The 22,779-nt window shown below is 47.3% G+C and overlaps 1 protein-coding gene across 2 annotated transcripts; it reads right to left on the bottom strand.

The window, feature by feature from the left end:
* Positions 1–392: 392 nt before the first annotated feature.
* Positions 393–22,471, bottom strand: Arhgef5 (Rho guanine nucleotide exchange factor 5). Of its 2 annotated transcripts, none has more exons than XM_015493733.2 (15): positions 22,319–22,471; positions 13,175–16,304; positions 12,596–12,653; positions 12,092–12,156; positions 11,632–11,885; positions 8,496–8,656; positions 7,792–7,944; positions 7,385–7,514; positions 7,059–7,133; positions 6,552–6,641; positions 5,855–6,012; positions 5,056–5,217; positions 3,391–3,461; positions 1,718–1,822; positions 393–1,120 (listed from the first exon to the last, which is right to left on the bottom strand). In XM_015493733.2, the coding sequence occupies exons 2-15, from the start codon at positions 16,290–16,292 to the stop codon at positions 963–965; spliced, it is 4,758 nt and encodes a 1,585-aa protein (XP_015349219.1). In that variant the 5' UTR covers positions 16,293–16,304; positions 22,319–22,471; the 3' UTR covers positions 393–962. The 2 variants fall into 2 exon arrangements, with proteins under 2 accessions (XP_015349219.1, XP_048642742.1); XM_048786785.1 differs by having other exon boundaries at positions 22,260–22,391.
* Between the last annotated feature and the right edge of the window lie 308 nt (positions 22,472–22,779).

Raw genomic sequence — 22,779 nt, forward strand, 5'->3', positions numbered from 1 at the left:
CTTGGATTCTAGGACTCTTTCTGTTGTGCCATGCTGCCTTCATAAAGAAGTTAAAACTTCTGTGAAGATATCTTCATAATGATTTGAGCCACAATAAGAAAATCGTGAATGGTCTGAATAGGATTTGTCAAATCCATCCAAACTAGCCAATATCTGGACCTTATAGGTATAGTAAACAGGGTTTGAATGGGGCTTTCATTATACATCGAGTACTTCTCCTTCCTTCTTCTGCTTCTGATACCATGAAAAGAAGAACAACTGCCCAAACTCTCAGGGGTCACAAAGCAGCTGCCACACCCTACACCCCATGTTGGCCTTCTTTCATGACACCTAAAAAATAGGCTGGAACTCTTATGGGAATCCATGTTTTGAAATTTGTTCAGTCTGAGGAGTCTGAAAAGAAAACACTCAGAGAAGTGTTTATTACGGCAAGAGAGTACCCCCTCACATTGCCACCCAGAGACACAGATCTCAGCGACGCACGCACGGCGTTCACACCAACAACTGCGGAGACTCTGAGGCTGAAAGATACCTTAGAGGTCACCAGCTTGACCTTCCCATCTGATGTGTCAATCCCTCTTGAACATTGTCCTCCAGTGGCCTGAGGTCAGAGTGTTGAACATGTGACCATGACTGGAACTTGGGCCGGGTCTAAATCTGCACTCTGGAAGCCAAGGATGCTTTAGGACCGTGTGGTAGCAGAAGTAAAGTTCCCTGAATAAGGCTTTTCAGGCCCTTTTCCTATGAAAAAAGGATCCCAGAGTCCAGTGTGAAGTCCCTCCACATCCCCCCACCAAGCACAAAGCACAGAAAAGGAGGCCTGGGATGAGTGGCTGGGTTAACGGGGTTTTGTCCTTGGACTTAGTTCTTGGTCCACAGAAAGCCTCTGCAGCAGGTTCAGAGGGCAGCCGTCTCCATGAACAGCTTGTTCTTAGGCTCGTGAGATTCCTCTCAGGGAATAGCTAGGCGCGATGTTCCACCAGTTGTAGTTTGGCAGTCTTGACTCGATGGGCCTCCTTCAGGTTCCGCGCACGAACCTCTGGGTTGGAAATGAACTCCACTTGTTGCAGAGGGAACCAGCCTTGCTCCCCGTCTGAGAGCCTCACACCTTCCAGCCAGCCTGTGGGCACAGGGCCAGCACAAAGAATTACCTGGAGGGGGCTAGCCTCCCCATGTACTAAATATGGCTGCCCTGGGTCTGGTGAAATCTGCAGCTGCCCATTCCTGAGTCTTCCCCATTGTTAGGAGTTGAATTGTATTCCCTTTCCCAGTATGGGTTGATGTCCTAATCCCTGGGACCTCAAAACAAGACCTTATTTGGGAATGAGGTTGTTGCAGATATAATTAGTACAGTTAAGCTGAGCTCATATTGGAATAAGGTGGCCATTAAGCCAATACAACTGGTGTCCTTATGGAAAGAGGGAAACCTGGGCACACACAGAGGGAAGAGGGCCCCAGGGAGACGTGGGCAGAGACTGGAAATGTGCTGCTATAGCTAAGGAACATGTGTGACTGTATCAGACTGGACAAGGATAGGAAGGATCCTCCCTAGAGGTTTCGGAAGGGACATGGCGCTGCCAACACTTTGATTTTGGACTTCTTGCCTACCAAACTGCGAGAGAATAACTTTGCTCTGTTACAGCAGCCCCAGGAACCTAACCACCCCCACGCCTTGCCTCGGACACCTGGCCTGCTCCCCCTGGAGTCTCCCGCTTACCATCGCTGCTCTGCTGAGTCACCATCACCACGTCGGCCTTCTCTAGTGCCAACTCGTCATTCTCTCGGGGCTTGTAGGCGCGAAGACACTGGACTTGTGGGGAGTCTTTGGAAGAGAAGGGTGAAGAGAGATCAGAAGAGGCAGGAGCCCAGAACACGAGCGAGAAATGGCAGGGAGAAGTGGGCAGGACTTAAGTTGGAGGTAAGTGTGGGCTCATAAACAAAGGGGGAGTTTGGAAAAACATTCATCTTCTACCAGGAACCAAGTAGTTGATACAGAAATAAAAATACCAAAACTGAAATGGATCAAAAATTCTCTTTCTCTGGAGAAGATGACTGAGAAATATACGACCACTGCTTGTTTACTACAAATACTAGAGATCCTATTGAAGACCCACCTTCCTTCTGAACCCCTCCCCAGTCCCTTAGTCTTCAATGGATTGTGAACTTCTTAAAACTGACTTTTGGTAAGAAACCACGTCTCCCTCTTCTAAATGTTCCATTTATGTGCTTTGCTTCTCCACTGAGATGGTAAAATCTGAGCCTGTGACTCATTCTTCATTTCCTTCAATGTCTGAAGTGAGACTGGGAGACTCCATCAGTGGAATCCCAACTATGCACTAGACAAGGGACTCAATCCCCTTTGGCTTCAGTATCCTCATAGAGTGACCAAGATAATTATTGATCAAGATGATTCTTGAGGAGTTGCTGGGTATCTGTTTATTTTTACGAACCAGGCATAAAATTATTTATAATTTTATGCCTGGTTCGTAAAAATAAAAATAAAAATATTTTTATGAGCTGAGGCTGAAGATAACAAAGTTCAGAGTGTGGCTGACCTCTAAGTGTTCCATCATACGCGGGTATTGCTCTTCTTGCTTTACCCTGCACTGGTTCTCCCAGAAAACAAGCACAAGACTGCATATTATTTGTACTTCTTTTTCTAAAACTCCTCCCCATCTACCATTCTTAAGATCATAATGAAGGAGGAAAAATTACCCTGCCCCCCTTATCCACCAAGGAAGCCAACTAATGGAATATATAGGAAGTTAACAGATTTCAGTTATAGCTTAGTTCTCCTAATTCCTTTTCAAAGCTTCCTTATATTCATTTATTTTTTTTAGACACTAAAAACCCAGTATTCCTTTGAGTTCTTTTTTTTTTTTCCCTCTGGACATAAACTAGGAAATCCTTGCTGGTGGACAACTGAGGGTTGATATAAGAGCCAGAAGTCCATCTTGGCACAAATGCACACAAATTCAGAATGTGAACTTGCAGCTACTGGGGACCCTCCAGTTAAGTGGCCTCAGGCCATCCCATACAGAAGGGGCATGGTTAGGACAAATCTGTGTTGCTATCCTCCTGTGATCCCCTATTTTTCTAACACCTTCGAATTAGTAAAACCCAGGCAAAATCAGCAGAATGGACTTAAGGGGACAAATATCTTAGAATGAATAAACTATAGCCTATGGCAGGGTGTGTGTGTGGGGGGAGGGCATTGCCATGGTGAAGAGCAATTTTAAGCAGATGTGTCTCAGTGTTGAAGCTCCAGTGTTTAAGCTTCACTCTGGAAGTCTGAGGAAAAGCAATGACAGAAGCCTCACAGAGTTACCGCCCAGCACCCTGACCTCCTGTGTCCAGGGGAGACCTCTAACCCTGATGATCCTCACTCACCATAACACTCCAGCAGATCCAACTCCTCTCTTGGCATGGCCAGGGCTGAGATCCAGCGAAGCTTTTCACTTCTGAGAAAACAAAATAGGGTGGTATTTTCGGTTACAACTGCAGCCTTGGGCTGTGTATCATAGCCAATGATTGGGAAGCAAATAGCTGTGGGAAGGACTTTCTAGTTCAGTGATTTCACCACAAAGTCACCAGGACCCTACGTGGTGGAACCTGGTACCATCCTGAACTGTAGGTTAACATGTCTTTCACACTTTCCCTCTTTCTTTCCCCCCTCCAGATTCCTTATACCTCCCAAGTCGGGGTATAAAGTTACCTGTCAATTATACACATGCAGACTTTCCATTTTGGAAATTGTGCCAAGTAAAATGTTCATCCCAGCTTAGATTCCCTCTATCACTTTGCATGATTCTTGATACTCCCTTGCCCATATTAATCAAATATTTCAAAAATAAAAAGTTATTCTGTGATAATAATTCAACTGGGGAGAAATACCTTAGTATTTTGTTGTTGTTGTCATTCTTGTACAAAGTAATCCTAATTTTATAATCATCTGGAGGTTTTGCATTATCTTAACCTCTGCTTCCACATGTGCCTAGGTAATTGAGAGCTGACACTTTTACTGGAAAATTCTACACAAAGCACTAAACAAAGGGAACATAACTGCATCTGTGATATTTACCATACATAATGATATTTACCATACATAATATCACATAGCTTATGTGATATTTACCATACATAACCTGCTATCTGCCTTTCTGTTCCATAAGTGAAGGTGAGTTATCAGTACTACCCTGAGTAGTCTTCCAAGGGACGAAACTGAAAATCTTCTTGAATGTAGGAACTCTCAAATGATATGTTGAAAATTTTAAAGAAAGACTCTTCTCATATCTTTTATAAAACTGATAATATTATAGTCTTTTAGGAATTCATTGTTATAGGCATTATGTACCACATTTATTTTACTTTTAATTGTTTTTTAAAATTTGACAACTTAGCAACACAGGGTCTTGCTAAGTTGCTACAGCTGGTCTCCAACTTGTGATCCTCCTGCCTCAGTCTCCCTGTTATAGGGATTATAGGTATCTGACACTGCACCTGGCTGTGAACCAGATTTTATAGGTAAAATTGTTGATCTCCAAAGATGTATGCACAAATGAATATATTAGTTGTTACGATCATTGAAAAGATAAGCCAATCAAATTTCTCAGCACTATGACTTTCTGCTTAACAGAAGATGGAGTAGGCAGGTTGGGGTGGAGGAGCAAAAGGCACCCAGTGCTTGTCTTATTCATACATGGGCCCAGCAGCCATGGCACTGAAGGGTCTCTGGCTTGCACACATGAGCGCTAACTCACAGACACCAGGATGTAAATTCTTTGCTTACTCCATACCAGTCCATCCCCCTTCTTTAGTTTTTTGAGTAAAGGATATAAAATAGATGCTGAGTCTTAATGGCAACTTCAAACTTCCTCCTGCCTGTGATCTCCTGCAAGTTGCCTCTTAGCTCTGGGAATTTAGAGCTCTCCATTATGGCCCCCAGTCCAGAGGGGGCTAAGTAGTGTTTAGGTGGTTTCCTGGACATCTTTTTTGCCTGGTCCCATTTCCTTCCCAGGCTACCCACACCAGCGCCCCTGCCCAGCCCCATCTCACTGAGTCTCTGTGCGGAAGAGGAACTCGGCCTGGGTGCCCTGTGTGTTGTGCCGCAGGAAGAGGCGGAAGAGGTTTTTGTGTGGTCCGTGTAGCTTCATTTCACACTTCTCCCCCCGGATGGAGGAGAAGGGAGCATGGTCAAATACCAGGAATCGGTTACCCCTGCAAAATAGAAGTCTTTTCAGTGGACTCTAGGCTTTCTATATTCTATCCACCTTCACATTCTTGGATTCAAACTCTATGTCCTTAGCATCTGCAGCCTGAAAATTCCTATAAAAACCACAAAATGGTCCTAACTTGCTTTCAAGATGGTAGCTCCTGTGTCCTCACCAATTTGGCAAAACATCTATCCCTTGCAATGAATAATGGGTTACTTTAAGAAGTTGAAGAAACAGAATGAATATAAACTTTCCAAGCTTAAATAAGATCTGAAATTAGTTAAGTATCTCTGGGCTAGCAGGTGGATTCCAGCCCAAAGCGTGCACACACCCATACACACACACCAAAAAAACAAAACAAAAACAAACAAAAAAAATGATTTCAGAAGGTGGTTAAGATCATTTGAGGCATTTATAACTCCATTATGGAGGCATTTATAACTCCTCATGACATAATTTGGTGGGGTCTTCTTTTTTTGCTTTGGGCTCATTTTTCTCTTCTCTATGTTATGACCTGGACTCCATGGGTTGAACCACTAAGAAGATCCTCTAAGAAGACAACCCTTCTCTGTTCCTTTAAGGCCTTCCCTCTTGACTCCTCCATTCCCTTTCTCTCCCAGCCTCCTATTCCAACCACTGACTCTCGGGGCCGGGACAGCAACAGGCAGTCATTGAAGAGGTGCAGATGGATTGGACGTGTGTTCAGTTTCCTTCGCATCCCTGGGGAGACGCTGAACTCTAGGGCTGTCAGTTCCCCACTCTTCACCAGCCAGCGAGACTGTGAGATGAGTGGGAATATCTAGGGGCAGAAGAGAGAGAAGGCAGCGTCACAGACAGTCCTCCCCTCCTCACCAACCATCTCTTCCTTGTCTTCTCTCTTACTTATAACCTACCTGCTTAGATTCTGTTTCCCTCTGAACCCTCTAACTACCCTGTCCACTCCTCCTCTTCCTTGTAACTGCGGTTCCTTCTTTAAATAATCCTTCCAGAGTTTCCCTATGAGTCACAAGCAAATGTGTGTGTGGGTGTGTATGTATGTATGTGTGTATATATATGTATATATATATAGTGTGTGTGTGTGTTTGTGTGTATGTATTTGTCCTCCCTTTTTAACACCAAAAGAATATAATATGCACACAGTTATGCACCTTCACGTGAAAGTGACAATAGTTTTGGAGATTGAAGAGGATATTTGTGTATCCCAGAAACAGAACAGAAAGCAAGGCAGGATGGTTGGAGGCTGGAAAGAGGGAAACAAGAGGACTCTGTTTAGAAGGTGACCTGTGGGACATGCCATAGAGAGTGATGGGCAGAGTAGGGGGCTGGGCATTAACTCACTTTGCACTCAAATTCAATCTTCTGGCTCAGGTAGATCAGTTCCTCTGTCCGGCGCATCCTCTGGACATTATTATTGCAGTCTCGGATCAGCTGAGGGTTTGGCAAGGCGAGGAAAGGGGACAAGTACTGTATTAGAGTCTTTGATCTCAGAGTTCCCTGAAAGCAATCTGGAAAAGGATATGACAGCCTCCTCTTTTCTTCTGGGCTGGCACTGACTGGAGGGAACATGGAGGTCAAGCCTTAGGACTCTGGTGTATTCTGCACAAGCTGACAGAATGCTCCTGGGTGAGGGGCTGTGGGAGTGGGAGCGCAGTCCCTTGGTATGTGGTGCTGGGTATGGAAGAGGAGGCTGTGGGTGGACATGCTTGGAGGTGTGGTGGATGCAGGGAGGAGGCTGAGCTCCCCCTTAACAGGATCCCACCTCCCATGCTGTCTGGAGCTGTGGGCCTGAGGAAGGGATGACTTGTCTGTGAAGGACAATCAGGATGGGAGTGGGTAGCTGCTGACCTCCTCCAGGGCATGGTGGGCCTTTGTGGCCTCTGCTTCTTCTGAGGAGCCAGGTTGTGTCCTCTTCAGAATGTTCTATAGGATAAACAGCAGGCAGGAGCCAGGTGGTAGGAAGAAATAAACAAATAGGAAGAGATAATTGGAGGTTGATTAATGGAGAAGCCTAGGGATACAATTTCAACAACAAATATTTCTGAGAAAGAAGGGTGTGTGCAGTGGGGAGACTGCTCACATCCTCCACAGGAGGTGAATGGCCAAAGAATGATGGTCCTCTGTCCTGAAGCTTCTCAGGATCATCCCTTTGAGTTAAGGGTGGTGACCCATACCTGGAGCAGCAGCTTGAGACGGGTAATGCGCTGGAAGGGCAGAATCAGAAAGGATTTGAGGGAAAGGCGTTGGCAGATGGGGTCACTCTCCAGCTTCTCCAAGACCTCTCGAAAATTGCTGTTGCTGTTCCTGCATGATAGTGAACCTCGGGTGAGGAGGGACATGGGGAATGATGGGGGGCTCCGTGAAGGCATGGGGAATGGACGCTCAGTGGAATATCTGGGGTTGGGAGACAATGGTGGGATCTGCTGCAGAGGGGCCCAGATGTGACTGCTGAGAAGATCTGATATGGAGGGCATGGTGGCGCAGGCACAGGGACATGAACCCTTGGGACAGCACTCTGGGTGAGGGATTGGCACAAGGTCACTGCAGGGCCCACCAAGAACTGAATGGGGATCAGTCTCACAGCAGACTTTGGAAGGTGCGTTCTTGATAGGTCTGGTTGGTGACATAAGGCAGGTAGACCCGGCGGAAGTCTGGAGCATGGTTCAGGACTATATCACAAACTTGGAAAGAGAAGATGTTGTTCTCGAAGTTCTCTTCTAGGTCTGAAAGGAACCTGTGCAATATTTAAACAAGTCTCGTGAAATTTTAGGGCCTCAACTCAGCAGCTGGCTGACCCCTGCTATGCCCTGACTTCTGACTTCTTCCCATTAGTAACTTCTGTTGACTTCCTTAGCTCTGTGCTCCTTGCCACACACTAGGATTCTCTAAGGCTATGGCTAGCTTGCTCCTGATTTAACTCTTGATTCTCATCTTCTATTTCTTGCTTTTCTTCTATCTTATTCTGGTTTTCCCATCTTCAGATGATTTCCTCACCTCATCTCTAATGCAGCGCATGCCCGCAGTTATGTCCACAACCTTCACCCTGGACATTTTTCTCATTAACTTACTTATCCAGTGATGGCCTGTCTAACCTCAACTGTCTCTGCTTCTTTGCTCTTCCTATCTCTACAGCCATCTGGAATCATAGAGGGAGATAGCTGAGGCCCAATTTCATCCTGAGATATGGCCAAGGGAAGGTTTCTAAGGGGGAAAACACTGACGGAAGGTTCAGTGGCTAACAATACTGAGGCTGAGGGAGTGGTACTTGGGAGAAGATAGTCTCACGTGGTGCTGACGTCTCGAACATCCTGTAACCGAGAGAAGAGCCACTGGTACTCCTGGTTGGAAAGGGTGGCCCTGAGTTGGCTTGAAAGTTGGAAATGATCCACAGCTACGTGTAGACTGCGTAGGTATGAGGCCTCTGACACAATCAGCTCAAATTTGGCCTAAGATGTTGAAAAGGAAGAAGACTAATGAAAAACTTTGCTAGCTCTCTGGCATATACCAGACACTAAGGAATATTCTAGGGTTAGGGATCTAAATAAGATAGACCCTTTCATAGCTCAGAGTCACAGCAGAATCTAACTTGATCTGGGGGACAGATAAGAGTTATTTCAATATGTAAGATTTAAACCAGAGCTTGAAAAACATGTGCAAGCACCCAAAGGCAAAAATATGCCGATCAAGAAACTAACATGCACACAAATGGATATCTATGAGAAATGGTGACCATGCTAATTTGCTTCACTGCAGTAATCTTTTTATATATATATATATATATATATATCTCCTAACATCAGGGTGTACACCTTAAATATACACAATAACATTTATTTCAAAAAAATGTTCCTAAATAAATTGAGCATTTTGGGAACCAATTATACAAAAGTATCAAGAGATGAGGCGGAAGAGGCAAAGAGAGATAGGAACAAGGTCTAGAAAGTTAAATAAACAATGTAAAACAGTTTAGACTGAAGATAAGGGAAAAAAAACACAAGGTTTTACGTAGGGGAATAACTTGATGAGATGTGCTTTCTGATAAAGACATTTCTGGAACAATGTAGAGAAGAGAGTAAAGGGTAAAGGGTAAAGAGAGCCAGGGTAGGAAATGTTGTGATAACACCAGATGAGAGATGAGACCCTCAAGAAACAAGGGGATGAGGGTACGCAGGCCAACTTCATAAGTATTTAGGGGGCAGACCTGGAAGGACTTGGTTACTTGCTAGAAATGGGGCCTGAATAGGAAGGAAGGGCCACAGTCAACGCCTCAGTGTTTAAGTCAGGGAACGAGGTGAACAGTGGAGTCACTAGGTGGATGATAGAGTTGTCTTTGAGAGAGGAACAGTTTTAGGGAATGAATCTGATGGATCAGGTTGGGGTGGGAGGAGAAATGGAAAGAAACTGGATATCTGAGAACAAGATGGTGCAGTCATGGTATAACATAAAACACAGCCCTTGAGAGCATGTTTGGAGGTTCCAGCAGGAGGTGCAAGACTCAGGGCCATGACTAGTGTGGGCTTCTCATGCTTTCCACCCAGGCATGTGGCTTCAAGATAGACCCCGGATAGAAAAGAGAAAGAAGACACACACACACCTTGGATGGCCAATGACATGGCCCAACAACCTCCCCCACCGCAGCACTCGAGCTGATGTTGCAGGTTTGTCTGGTCCTGGGGCCAGTGTTCACTGACCCTGCGACATTGGGTGGTTCATTGAATCTTTCTAAACCTCAGTTTGTCTTTTTATGCAGATAGAGTGGCTCTCCCCTCCCAAAGACAGTCAAAAGAAACGGAGCCTGTGACAGCACACTGTAGTCCCCAGGGGGCTATTTTATGACATGCAAGTGTGTGTATAAGAGGTAGAGATGCAGAGGCCTCTCTTCTCACAAACATGAGGCCAGAGCTGGACCAGGAGCCCTGGAGACTTCCTAGTTTGCTGGAGTTGGGGAGACAGAGCTAAAGTTTGTGTCATATCCCATTGTTTGAATAAGAAATATGGGTACATTAGTGATTTTCTAAACATTCTCAATGTATTTTAAAAATGGTGGTGAGAACAGGGCCTTCAAGTCTGAGCTTTGAAAAACCTAAAAACATCTGTCTCTGTGGTAGTAAAAGCATTGTTTACCATTAAATTCTTATGGCCAAACTGTTACTCCTCCCTGATGATGAAAAGGGAAAGCTCGGCACTAACATTTAGCAAACTATGCACCAGCCACGATGCTAAACTAAATACGTGTTATTTCATTTAAACCACATAGCAGTGGTGATGCCTGTAACCCCACCTACTTGAGAAGCTGAGGCAGGAGGATTACAAGTTTGAGGCCAGCCTCAGCAACTTAGACCCTGTCTCAAAATACCATAAAAAGGGCAGAGGATGTAGCTCAGTGGTTGAGAAGCCCTGGGTTCAATTTCTCATCCCACAAAAACTAAATGAATAAAATAAACCACCCAGCAACCTTGAAAGGTAGGCATTTTAACCTCAATGTGTGGATGAGGAGATTGAGATTTAGTGAAGTTATATAACCTGCCTAAAGTTGCACAGCTGGTAAGTAGGGAACCAGGTGCACCTCACGTGGCACTAACATAGTCAACATTTCTTGAGTACCAGGCTCTCATCTTTTCACTTCTCCAGTAACTCTTTGCATCTCTAGTTTACAAACGGGGAAACATCAGCTTAGAAGGATGGAGTAACTTGGCCAAGTTGAACAGCAGATCTTAAAGTGAGCTTCCCATGCAGGTCATTTACTCCCAAAGCTAATTTCTTAAACTATTCTATTGGACCCTGCTCTACTGCCTTCCTAGGAAGAAAGGCTGCATGCCATATTTCAGATAGATCTGAGAGTTAAGAGAAGCTTTTGATGGAAAACGTGCTAATAGTGATAGCTTAAAACCCAACTAACAGCCTCTAGTATTGCTCTTGGGAATAAAGACCCAAAAGAGATGCTCTAAAGCCTCTTAGATCAACTCCCCGGGGCCCTCTTCTAGGGACCAAAAAAAAAAAAAAAAAAAATCTTGATTGAAGAGGAAAACTTCAGTGTAGCCTGAAATCTTGCAGGAAGAGGGAAATTTCAGTCTACCCTGAAACATGGGATGAAGTTCATCCAACAAATTCACAGGCATTGTTACTCTACACAAGCCCGAAACCAGTAACCGGTGGGCACAGATGCACAGATGACCAGTGGCATGAGGAAGCAGGGAGGAGGACAGGGCTCATACTCAGAAAACAATTCATTCTCCAGAACGGAGAGGATTCAGGGTCACTGTGTGTGTGTGTGTGTGTGTGTGGGTGGGTGGTGAGCATGGGGTGGGGACAGCCTGCTCTTAGAGGTGGTGCTGTGAGTAGGAGATAGTAAGGTCAGCAAGGCAACCTTGCCAGCTTTCCTGTAACCCCTTCTCCTCCCACACCCTGCCCTGCTTGGTACCTCTTGCAGTTTCTGGTCTTCGTGGGTCATGGAGAGCAGCACAGCACTGTTGCGCACCACAGGGATTTCCTGCCAGAGGGAGCCACTGGAAGCCATGGAGAGGCGCTGCAGGTAGGACTCTGAGGACACCAGCGCCTTCCGAGGCTGCCGCGGGGAGGTGGGCCCAGGGGCCTCTGCCAGGCTGTCCAGCCGCTGCTGGCTCTGAATCTCCTTGTTCAGAAAGAAATCGCTGTATTCCTGGTAAAGTAGCTGGGCTACAGAGGCATGGGAGGACGCATAAGAGAAGAAGAAAGGGAAGGTGAACGGAGGCCCAGGGAAAGATGGAAGCTGCCCAGCTACTGCTGACCTGGCATTTCTCTCTCCTGCAGACATCACCCCAGCCTGCCGACAACCATGAGGCCCAGTCCCTTCCTGGGCAGAACGCCTACCTAGGCCTGCAGACCCACTCCAAGGTACTCACAGGAGTTGATGAGCTTAGAGCGGCGTCTTGAAAAGCCTCCTGTCCCCTCCTTTGGTTTCTTCTCCCTGTGGAGGAAGGAAGGCTCTGAGGTGCTTGCTGGCCATGAGATAGATGACTCCGGGCAACTGCAGATGAGAAAGCCTCTCACCTGCCTGGCACGTGCTGGGATGTCAGGACCCAATTCCCTAGAGAGGTGCAGAGTTGCATCCTGACCCTCTTCAGGATGGTTGGGAACTTTTACATGGGGAGTAGTTCCAAGATCAAAGGACTGAGAAGGATGGATGACTTTAAGACTCAGCCAACAGAGCCCACAGGTAGAGTTCAGTCTCCCTGCCCTGGATTCCTGGTGTCTCTCTTCCCCACTTTACCCCCCCCCCCCCAAAGAGAGAGCCATGAGCCATTCTAGGTCCCAGAACCCATATCAACTAAAATCCAGATTATGAAATCTTAGCATCCCAAGCAGAGAGAGAAAGAAAGTGCATCTATTAGGAGAAGGTAACTCACCGGAAAACAACGGCATCTGTGGGTCCAGGAGATCTGCCCATGGCTGAACCTCTTGAATCTGAAAATAGAAATGGGTGACATAACTAAGATTTCAGAGGGACATTCAGAGAAAATGAAGAAGATAACTCTTACAGTGAGAATTCAGGTATCCAGAAGGAAAAACCAAAACCAAAATAAAATAAAATAAAAGGAATTTGGGAGGGAAAAAAGTCCAGTACAGAGTATTGAAGGAAACCATTCTCGGCTATATCCCCTGTCCTCATCAGAATAGGAATGGGACAAGTAGAAGGGACCTTCTCTCTCTACTCCAAGCAGGTAGGTGCTGAAAAGTAGAAAAAATCCAAGACAACATCGGGGGAAAAAGTCAGACACTAAAAGAAGGCCCGGGTTGAAAAGAGATGTGGAGGTTGAAGGGAGGGAGAGGATGCTCAAGGGTTTCTCTGTTGAAGGCAAGATGTGACGGAGTGAAGTTGCAGAGGGAACAGCAGTGACCCTGGGGACAGAAGATGGGACGTGGTGGTGAAAGCTGCAAAGAGCAGGCCTCACAGTGGTGTCACTATGGCCCTCACCCTTGCTCACCTGCGGAGCCCTCAGGCAAGATGGAAGGTCTGCGCAGGCCTTGCCGGTTCCAGCCCTTGTGTTTGTTGGACCCCTCGCCACGCCCCCCAGTCTGTCCACCGCTGCCCTCTGGCAGGATCCCTGTGTCCCGCCTGTGGGGCCAGCTGGAGGCCTTCTCCAGCTGGGGATGGCTGGGCTTTTCTGGCTGCCTCGCTGGGCAAACAGAAGACCTCCTTTGGCCATTGCTTCCCTCCTGGGGGTCTGATCTTCTCAACACTCCTCTTACATGGCCCTCGGGCTCCTCTGAGAGCACGGGTTCATCCTTGGTGGTGGGCTTTTGGAGCTCCACGGTCCAAGGAGTAGTAGGGGAAGAGGGACTTAGAAGGTTTGTCATGTTGCTGAAGGCCATGCCAGAGGACACTTCACTCTTGCTCCTACTGGTGGAAGCCAAAGACTCGGTTGATCTGCCTGTGGCTGGAGGCCAAGAGGTGCGTCCAGTAGAGGGGGGAGTGGAGATGGTCCAGTCTTGGCCAATGGGTCTTGGTTTGGCTTGACCCCCTGAATTCACAAGTCCTCCTTGAGTACTCTTGCTCCTACCCCTAGACTTTGGGGGCAATGGAGGAGGTTCGGTGGAAGGATTCATAATGGGGACAGGGGGTAGAGGCCTGTAGATCCTTGGGATACTAGAAGAAGAGATGGGAGAATGGTGGGACTGGGGCATATCAGGAGTAGGGGGTAATGGCTTGTTGTATCTCAGCCTGTGGGGGAGAGAGGTCTGAGTATGGGGGGCACTGTCTGGGGTAGATGGCAGAGGTCGGTGTTGCCTTGACACAAGGGGGTCAGGAATTTGGGGAAGGGGGCCTTTAGGAGAACCATGTATCTCTGAACTTGAGGACAATGAAAGAGGATGGCTGTGTCGCTTTACTGTGGGGACCACTGTAGAAAGATGGCCATCTTTCTCCACCATGGAAGAGTGGATGTGTCTCTTCTCTAGGGGAGGAGGGTTCAGAGATTCATGGATCCTCATCTCCATGGAGACTGTGGGTGGGGAAGAACTGTAGGCAGGAGACCCTGGAGTAAAAGCTGAATTTGGGAGAGAGCCCCATGGCTGGCTGCTATGAGGACTGCAGGGTCTCTCTGGACTTGAAGTGAACTCTTGAGAGTCCTGCCTCAGGGTGGATAATGCAGAAGGGAATTCTGAAATTATGCTGCAGTCCCTACTACTTCTTCTGTCCCTTCTTGGGGTCACATAGCCATGAATGGCAGGTTTGGGGGGCCTCTGGGGTAATTCTGAATGGGAGAAAGAAAGTGACATTCCCACAAGGTCTGGAGTCTGCACTGTCCTGTGGGACCCTGGGAAGGAGTTGCTCCTTAGGTGTTGGATGGTCCCACTGCAATTGGCTGGGGAGCTATGAGGGCTGGCCCCATCGGAGGTGTGGTCCTGGGTGGTCACTGCAGACAGGGAGCTGTGAAGGGCCACCAAGGGAGTGTCTGATGCCCCACAGGGAGATAGGGTGTCAGTTGAGAAAGAGGTTCTTGGGGTCTCCCTCCTAGGAAAGCCAATTGAGGGACTCTCAGATGATAAGGCAGCTGTGACGGGGGAGACTTCAGAAGAACTAAAAGCAGCTGACTCTGGTGTCCTTGGAGGAGTCACAGATGTACGGGCAGAGATCATCTCAGTCTCCTGGCTGGACACTGGCCTCTTCTTCAGCTCGGACTCTTCTTGCTGGTCACTGTGAGCTACTATACTGTCCAGTGACTCTGCAGTAGGAGAGGAGCCAGGTAGAGAAATGGGCTGGGGCAAGTGTCTTCTTGGCTCCAATGCAGAGGTTAGAGCTTTGGGGGATAGTTCCTCAGTCTGAGGAATCTGGGTCACGGGACAAAAGGCATCTGGAAGTAAGTCACAGGGAGAATGGTCCTCAGGGGCTACCAGAGCTAGGGGGGAAGGACAATGAGTACCTTGCTCCTCTTCTGTGCTCCTCTCATCTCCCACCGCCCCCAGCCCACCCCCAGCCCAGCTCCCTGGCTCCTCCTCCTCTGCCGCCATCACTTTCCCCTTTAGACTCTTATCTTGTTTCCCAGGTCCTTCCTCTGACTTCCCCACTAAGCTTAGATTCTCCATGTATTGAGAGTCCACCCTACTTTCTTTAGGCCCCCTCAACTCCCTCTTCCTCTGTCCCCCCTCTTCGAGGTCTCCCTGACCCTGGGCTTTCCTCTCCCTCCCCTCTTGACCCTGCTCACCACAGTTCAGAACCTCCAGTTCCCCACTGAGTCTTTCTCTCTCTCGTCCTCCAAGTGACACACCATCTTGTACCTGCTCCTGTTTTTGCCCGTGTACCCCCTCTTTACCATTAGCCTGCTCCACCATCTGTTCCTGCTCCTCCCAAAGCCCACCAGAACAAGCATCCTCCCCCAGAACCCCTTTCCCCTGAGATTCCATTTCATATTGTTCCTGCTCCTCTAGCCCCAGAGTCTCCTGGGGCTGTAAGAGCTCTTCTCCCCCTTGACTTTCCTGCTCCTCCTTCTGGCTGACAGTTCCACCTCTAGAGCCCTGAGTCTGGCTCATGTCTGCAGGGTGCTCTTCACAGGGAAGCCAAAATACAGTCTGAGCAAAGGTGTCGGGAGACGGTGCCTCCTTCTCTTTTGCTTCTCTAGACCCCAATGTCAAAGAAGTGAGGTCTGGCTGAAATTCCACCTCTATTCTGCAGCCCAGGTCACTGGATATTGAGAACTTGTCTAGCTGTTCACCCTGGACGGGGCAGGTCCAGAGCTCTGGGGGAGCTGGTATCATTGGTCCTCTGTCTGCCAGGCTCTGGGGTACTGCCTCCTGGTGTCCTGGGGTATCATAGGCCTCCGCCACAAGGCTTTCCTGGTTGGTCTCCACATCTGCAGAACTTTCCTCTGAGAAAGAGGGCATGCCCTCCTCTACAGAGTCAGTCATGTCCTGTAACCCTCTTGGCTGGATCAACAAGAGTCTATGTCCCTCGGCCCACTTATAAGATGGGTCCTGGTCTTCTTGGGCTTCAAGCTCCATGGTGGGGATTTGGCTGCTCCTCATGATAGCTTCAGGGATAATTCTTAATTCTTCTACCGCAGGGATGGGAGTAGAGGCTCCATGCTGGGGCTCCTCAGCCTCCATCAGGGCTGAATCCTATGGAGGAATATAAGACAAAGGTTTCTAAGGAAACTGCAAAGAAGAGTAGGGCATTTCTTTGGTTCCATTTTGGGTCATTTTTTGAGACAAAAAGTCTTCATCCAAATAAGCAGTATCCTCTATAAACTTCTCATTTATTTGTTTATTTGATAAAGATTTCCCTAGTGACCCTTTTAAGTGTAGAACATTCAGTAGTGAATGAGATAAAGACCTTGTCCTCATGGAGCCTGCAGCCTCATGGGGGAAGCAGATAATAATCCAATGACAATATAAGGCCATTGTCAGAGTGCCAAGAGCCCCCAGCGGCCGCTGCCCTCTAGATTCTATTATGTCATTGTCTGTTTCTCCCTGTCGACTCTCCGGACACTCAGAGTGACTCAGCCTCATATAATTCCCAGACACAGTGTGTGACACACCCTAGATCTAATAGCCCAGAGAAGCCGTGTTGGGAGTAGGACCTTCCTCCTAAACTGTCGACGGGATTAAAATAGGTCAGGCTATTACAGCCAATGAGCAAGGTACAATAGTTTCATGGGCTTTATGCAGGGTCTTGATTTTACTCACCTTCCTTCTTTTATAGTGTCTAGGAGAGACATAACTAATGAATAATTTTGTTTTCAATTATAGAGGCAGCTGCTGTAAAGTGGAATGATAACCAATTTATTAGATTTACTGTGGCCCATAAAGCTGTGTCCCTTCATCATCTCACTCTCCCCTCTTCCCCAGCAACTAGGTACACTCTTCCCACTACTTCTCAAGAGTGTGACCTTCCTGCTTCTCTTGTCACTTCCAGCAGAACAGCTCATCTCCTACTCTGTAAAGAACTCAGAAGCCAGCAGAGGAGCTACTTTGATTTCTTGCAATCCACAGCAACCTGCATCTCCACTCCTTCCATCTTCCCTTCTCTCCAAGTTTCACCTTTTCTTACGCTGCTCCCTCAGGACTGTGGGTTATCTTGCTTTCTCACCTTCAAGTCCTCTCCTGGCACTACTCCATCAGTATTTACACATCCCTGGGTCTTCCTCATCTTTCAAATGGCTAGAAGGTGCTGTGCCCATCTGCTGTCTTCATGTCCCCACATCCTACCTGCCTCGGCCCCACTTCAATGGCCCGATTTTCCAGCATCCCTTAGAATCATCATGTTATTAATTCCAAAGAAGCTCAATGGACTCTTATCTTGGAGAGTGTGTCACATACCATGTCTGGGAGTTATACTGAACACTACTGACCTCAGAAATATTCTTTCCATTGTTATTTATACTATGAAGTTTCCCTGATGTATGTCTTAGGTTTCCAATGCTCTAACCGGGTTAAACTCTACTTCTCTTTAAAGCAATTATCAATTATAATTCACTTCACTTCTCCTTTGTAGTATTTATACAATTAAAATTAGGTACTTATGTGTGTATTTTGAATTACCCTCCTTTCAACTATGGTGTGATAAACTATATGAGATTAAGAACTGCATCTAGCTTGTTCAATTGTGTAACCTAGCACAATACTTGGTTCATACTAAGTGTTTAATAAATATTTTTTTACATAAAGAATAAAATTCTTGTTTATCTCCTGGGCCAGATCTGCCATATCTCATCAATCACCCAGTCCTATTGATCCACCTCCTAAAATACTCCTCAGGGTTGACCACTGCTCCGCATCTTCATGGCTACACCAGGAGCACACTGTGTCCTCTCACCAGGCCACCTCTCACCAGGCTACTGCAGCCTGTCCACCGATCTCCACACATCTTGCTCCATTCCGTCTCATTCTCCACAATGCACCAGAGTGATCTTCAAAACATCACTTCTAGTTTTAATTCATCAGTGGCCTCTGACTGCCCTTGAGACAAAGCTCAATACTCAGCATGAAGCTGCACAACCTGGCCTCCTCCTTTCATCCCAGCAACTTCACCACCTGTCGGCACCTGTCTCCACCTAGAATCCTCTTCTGCCCCAGAGAATTCTTTGCTTCTCTTGATAGTCACTGTGGTTAGACCAGGAGCACCACATGGCACAAACACTGCCATGTAACCTGCTCAGTCCCCTTTCCAGAAGATTAGTTGGCTCTCAGTCAACTACATGACCCAAGGAAGAATGGAGATTTAAAGGCATGTGGTTTGATTTTTAGTTGTTTTGGTTTTTTGAATATTTGCCTTTGTAAGACAATTGTCTAAATCATTTAATCTATTTGAACATCCCTTAACTTTTAATGAGATTAAAGTGCTTTCTTCACAATTCTAATGAATATTCAATGAGGCAACAAAAAAAAATCTCATTGTTTTTAAGAGCCATAGAAATAGTAGATATTGTTGATCTGAGAGAAAAAGTTTGAGAGAGACATATAAAATTTATAAATTAGAGGGACCCTTGGAGACAAAGAAAACTTTGCTTAATTTGTAGATAAGCAAACTAACGATTAAGACCCTAGACACTGGCCCAAATTTCCTAAACAAATAGCATAGGTGAATCTAAAACAAGATCCCTTGTTGAAAGTCTATTGTTAGCACCCAGAAGTCTGTCTGTCAGGAAGCTGGCAGCTCATCAGTCAAGGGAAGATTCCAGAAGCCTCATAGACTCCATCCTGTATCTGGTCCTGAACTTTTCTTGTCTGGTGCAGGCTTAAAGTGGAAGAACTGGAAGCTCATCACCAGAATGCTGAGCAATTGCATATGCATATATATGCAAACATATGCATGTATACACCACTCCTCCCCACAGTAAGGAACATTTGAGGTCTCTGTGCAATAGAGCCTTATATAACCAAAGAAGAAGGACCCTGGCCCCTGTGAGAAAGTAGTATTGGACAAGTTCCTGGTCATCCATAGATGTGGATACATCTACATGGGGCAAAATATGTCTAACATAACTGTACCCATGTTGAAGACTATTATGTTTCTGGGTAACTGACAGTATGTGGTTTGCTCCCTATATCTATCCCTTAAGTATAAAATATAATAACCACTGGAGGTGATACTGTGATGTGATTTTTATGGTCTCCACCACATCTTAAATAACATATGTGGTCCTTGTAGACACTTTCTGTAACTTGGCTCCTAACTCCCTGGGGAGATGGTTTGACTAACTCCATCCTCTCCCCTCACCCACATCTGTATTTTCCAGGCCTTATTCCTCATATACACCACCATGGCCTTAAAACAAGTAGTCATGGAATTTATAAAAGTGTTTCTGCGACACCTAAGCTTTATCTATCTATATCATGTGCTCCCTGGATATTTTCAGTTCCAATCTAGTGGCACATATCTGTCCACTAACACTGTTTCTAACACTGTTTTTATGCATTTGGAAACATCACTGGTTTTCTGCTTAGACACCATTCACCCCAAAGGGAGACATTCTCCATAGTCCTGTACTTGATCCAGTCTTAGTAATCCTATTGCAACCATGCATGACACAGCTAGAATGTTACAAAGCTCAAAGAAATCTGTAGAACATGGTGTCTTACTCAGATAAAGGCATCAGAAGGGAAGTATTTTTGCATTGCCCATTCCGTTAGAGTGCAAACATCCTCATCTCCTTCTGCACTAGGGGTGAGTAATCACTATTAATGTGAGCACAGGAAAGACAGGGCACCGCATCATGCTGATCTGGCCTCCTTCCAGATCAGAGACATTTTGCATTTGCATGACTTCATCTGTGTGTGACTTCTCAGAAGACAAAGCTCAAGTCACCCCACTAACAGTATGTGCCAGAGCTTGCTGTCTCTCTTACAGACCCCCAACACCTTAGCTCTTGTCCATTTCTAGTCATCAGACATAAAATTCTTTAAAATATCTATTTCAAAGATACCCCACCTCCAGTCACATTGCTTTTTCTTTGAACTGATGTTGAGCACTATATGTATTTTTGAAGACCAAACTTCCTAGGTTTTCTAGAAATGGCAATTCAAATATTCTGACTTACAACATAAATTATTGTAATAACCTTGAGATTATAATACTTGTGCCTTTATACTTTGTACTTCTGCCCTCCTTAGGAAAATATCCTCTTGCTCATGATAAAAAATATACGTTTTGATTTCAAAAATAAGATCATCATTCAGATGCCTAACTTTATTCACTGTTTTAAGGTTATTGCCCCCAACTCTACAAAGGTATCAAAATAAGGGTAGCTTTCTGGACCACTGGCTGCTAAGACCTGTCTTATACACTGGAGGAAAGCTGTAATTCCTTATGAATTGTTTTCTATTCCTTAACACTTGAAAATTTCACATCATCTACTACCTATAGACCCGATGGTCTTAGATAAGAACACTATTGATGATGGTCTTAGATAAGAACACTATTAGCCCACCTGTGGCCCTGTGCCATCCATAGAAAATGTGAGTATGCATGACCCGTGTGTGTCCTTAACATAGAGAGTGGCCTGCTGCAGTCCACCTTGCACACACACTGAGTGACCAGCATCTGTTCATTCCACAGACACTGTGCATGACCCAGCCTGTCTATACCAGATGCTGTAAGTCACCTGTTTGTGTCTACATCACCACCATTTTAGTAATGCTGTTCCTGTCCAATTCATGATCCTATGAGTGGCCCCATTTCTGTCCACATCACATATCAACTGACCACTCCAGACACCAGGTATGACGTCTTCTTGTCTATCCCACAGACATGGTGTGTAATGTGGCCACAGACAACCTCAGACAGACCACACAGTATGTGTAGCCAAACACTCTAGAGAACCCAGAGGTATGAAGGCTCTTGACTACATCTCGAATCCCTGTATCTTTTTCAAAGGAGGGTTTTCTTTCAATTTTTCTTGACTTCTCTCTCCTCTCGACTGTGACCATGGCATAAATTCCTCCTGAGCCACAGTCTCACACAGAACGGACACCTCTCATTTCTTCCCCCCAGGTCCCCAGGACCCCCTTCAAAGGTCTTCAAGGGTCATGGCTTCAGTTTCATGCCCACAGATTGGTAAAACATTGATGCCCATTTTGCTAGGGCCTAGCTTCTTCAAGCTCCAGGTGTAGACAGAGCAGGAAGCTGGGAAGAGGCCACCCTGCTACTGCTGATTGATTCCCTGGGAGCTGGGGTTTCTGGAGCAGGTCAAGGATGCAAGAGCCAGGAGTGCAGTGGGGGAAGAAAAGAGGAAGGAAGTGAAAAGGAAAACCACCCTGTCTCCCTAGCCTGTGTGACATGCCCTTCCCCCTCAGTCTGACAACAGTCCTGGCCAGAGTTCACTTCTAGGTAGACAGGAGAGCAAGTCTGTCCTGGGAATCCAAGATCCAGGAAGGGGAGAAGGGGACTGAGATCTGAAAGCAAGTGGCACCAGGATTAGCTCCCCCAGGCCCCAATGGAAGGCATTTGTAAAGATGCTTAGACCAGTGTTGGGATTGCCTCTTGCACCCTCACCCCAGCCCCCAGCTCTAAACAGCTCCCTTCCCACCTCCCTAGGTTCAGAATGCAATGTGGTTACTAACTGAAGCTTCAGGAAGCTCCCCAAATACAGGCAAACTGTTTCAGGTTAAAGAGCCTCGACCCGCAGGGTCCAGAGGTGTGCACACAGACAGACACACATATGTACATAACGCTACGAAGATAACAACGAAGGAAGGCCCAGGCCTGGTTACGCAGAGGAAGCCAACAACACATCTCCAGGTGAAGAATGGTCTAGAGAGGGAATCTCTGTTATTCCTTATTATAGAGGTTAGCTTTCCCCAGGGCCAGACTTTGAAGAGCGAGCCCTGATTATTGGCCCCGGTACCGCGGGACAGGGTGCCCATTTACAAGGCGGGGACCCGGCTGGAAGCAGAGTTTTCAGGCAAGGGTATACCCTCCAGGTTCCCTCCTCCTCCCGATCAGGGTCCTCAGCCCCTCACTCGGGGTTCTGCCCGCGACCCAGCCCCCCATTTCCGGAGCCTGCGCCCCGGGACCTAGCTGGGGCAGGTCCCCGGGGAGGCCTAGTTTCCTCTTTCTTCCTGTCCCTGCCTTACCTCCGCCGGGCTCTCCGGCGGCCCGGAGCCCAGGGCTGGGGAGGAAGGAGGGCACCCACCTGGTCGGTGTCACATGCTGCCCGGGCCCAAGAGTCCCCTCCAGGTCCCGGCGCCGGCCGCAGTCCCCAGGCCAGGCCCGGCCGCCCCAGCCGCCCCACCCGCGGCCCGCCCCTGCCGCCCGGACTGGAGGAGGGATCGGGCTCTGCTAAGGAAGTTTCAGGTGAGGAAACAGGGACACACCTTCCCGGGGGAGGGGCAGGGGCCCGAGGCGCCCGAGCCTCATTGGTGCGAAGGAGGCGGCCGCGTCACGGCGGGGAAGAGCCTGCCGGGCCGCCGCCGTCCAGGGGAGCGAGGGCGCGGCCGCCGGGCGCGCGGGCCGGAGGGACCCGGGGCTCTGGCACCAGGAGCGGGCGGGGTCGGGGCTGGCTGCGCTTTCGTGCTCCGAAAGCTCTCGGCGTTTCTCTGCGGGCTCCAGGTCCTCTCCCGGCCAGCGTGGACCGCGCCGCTCTGCGCGCTGTTG

The sequence above is a fragment of the Marmota marmota genome, unplaced genomic scaffold (assembly GCF_001458135.2).
Source record: "Marmota marmota marmota unplaced genomic scaffold, marMar, whole genome shotgun sequence".
Taxonomy (NCBI): Eukaryota; Metazoa; Chordata; class Mammalia; order Rodentia; family Sciuridae; genus Marmota; species Marmota marmota.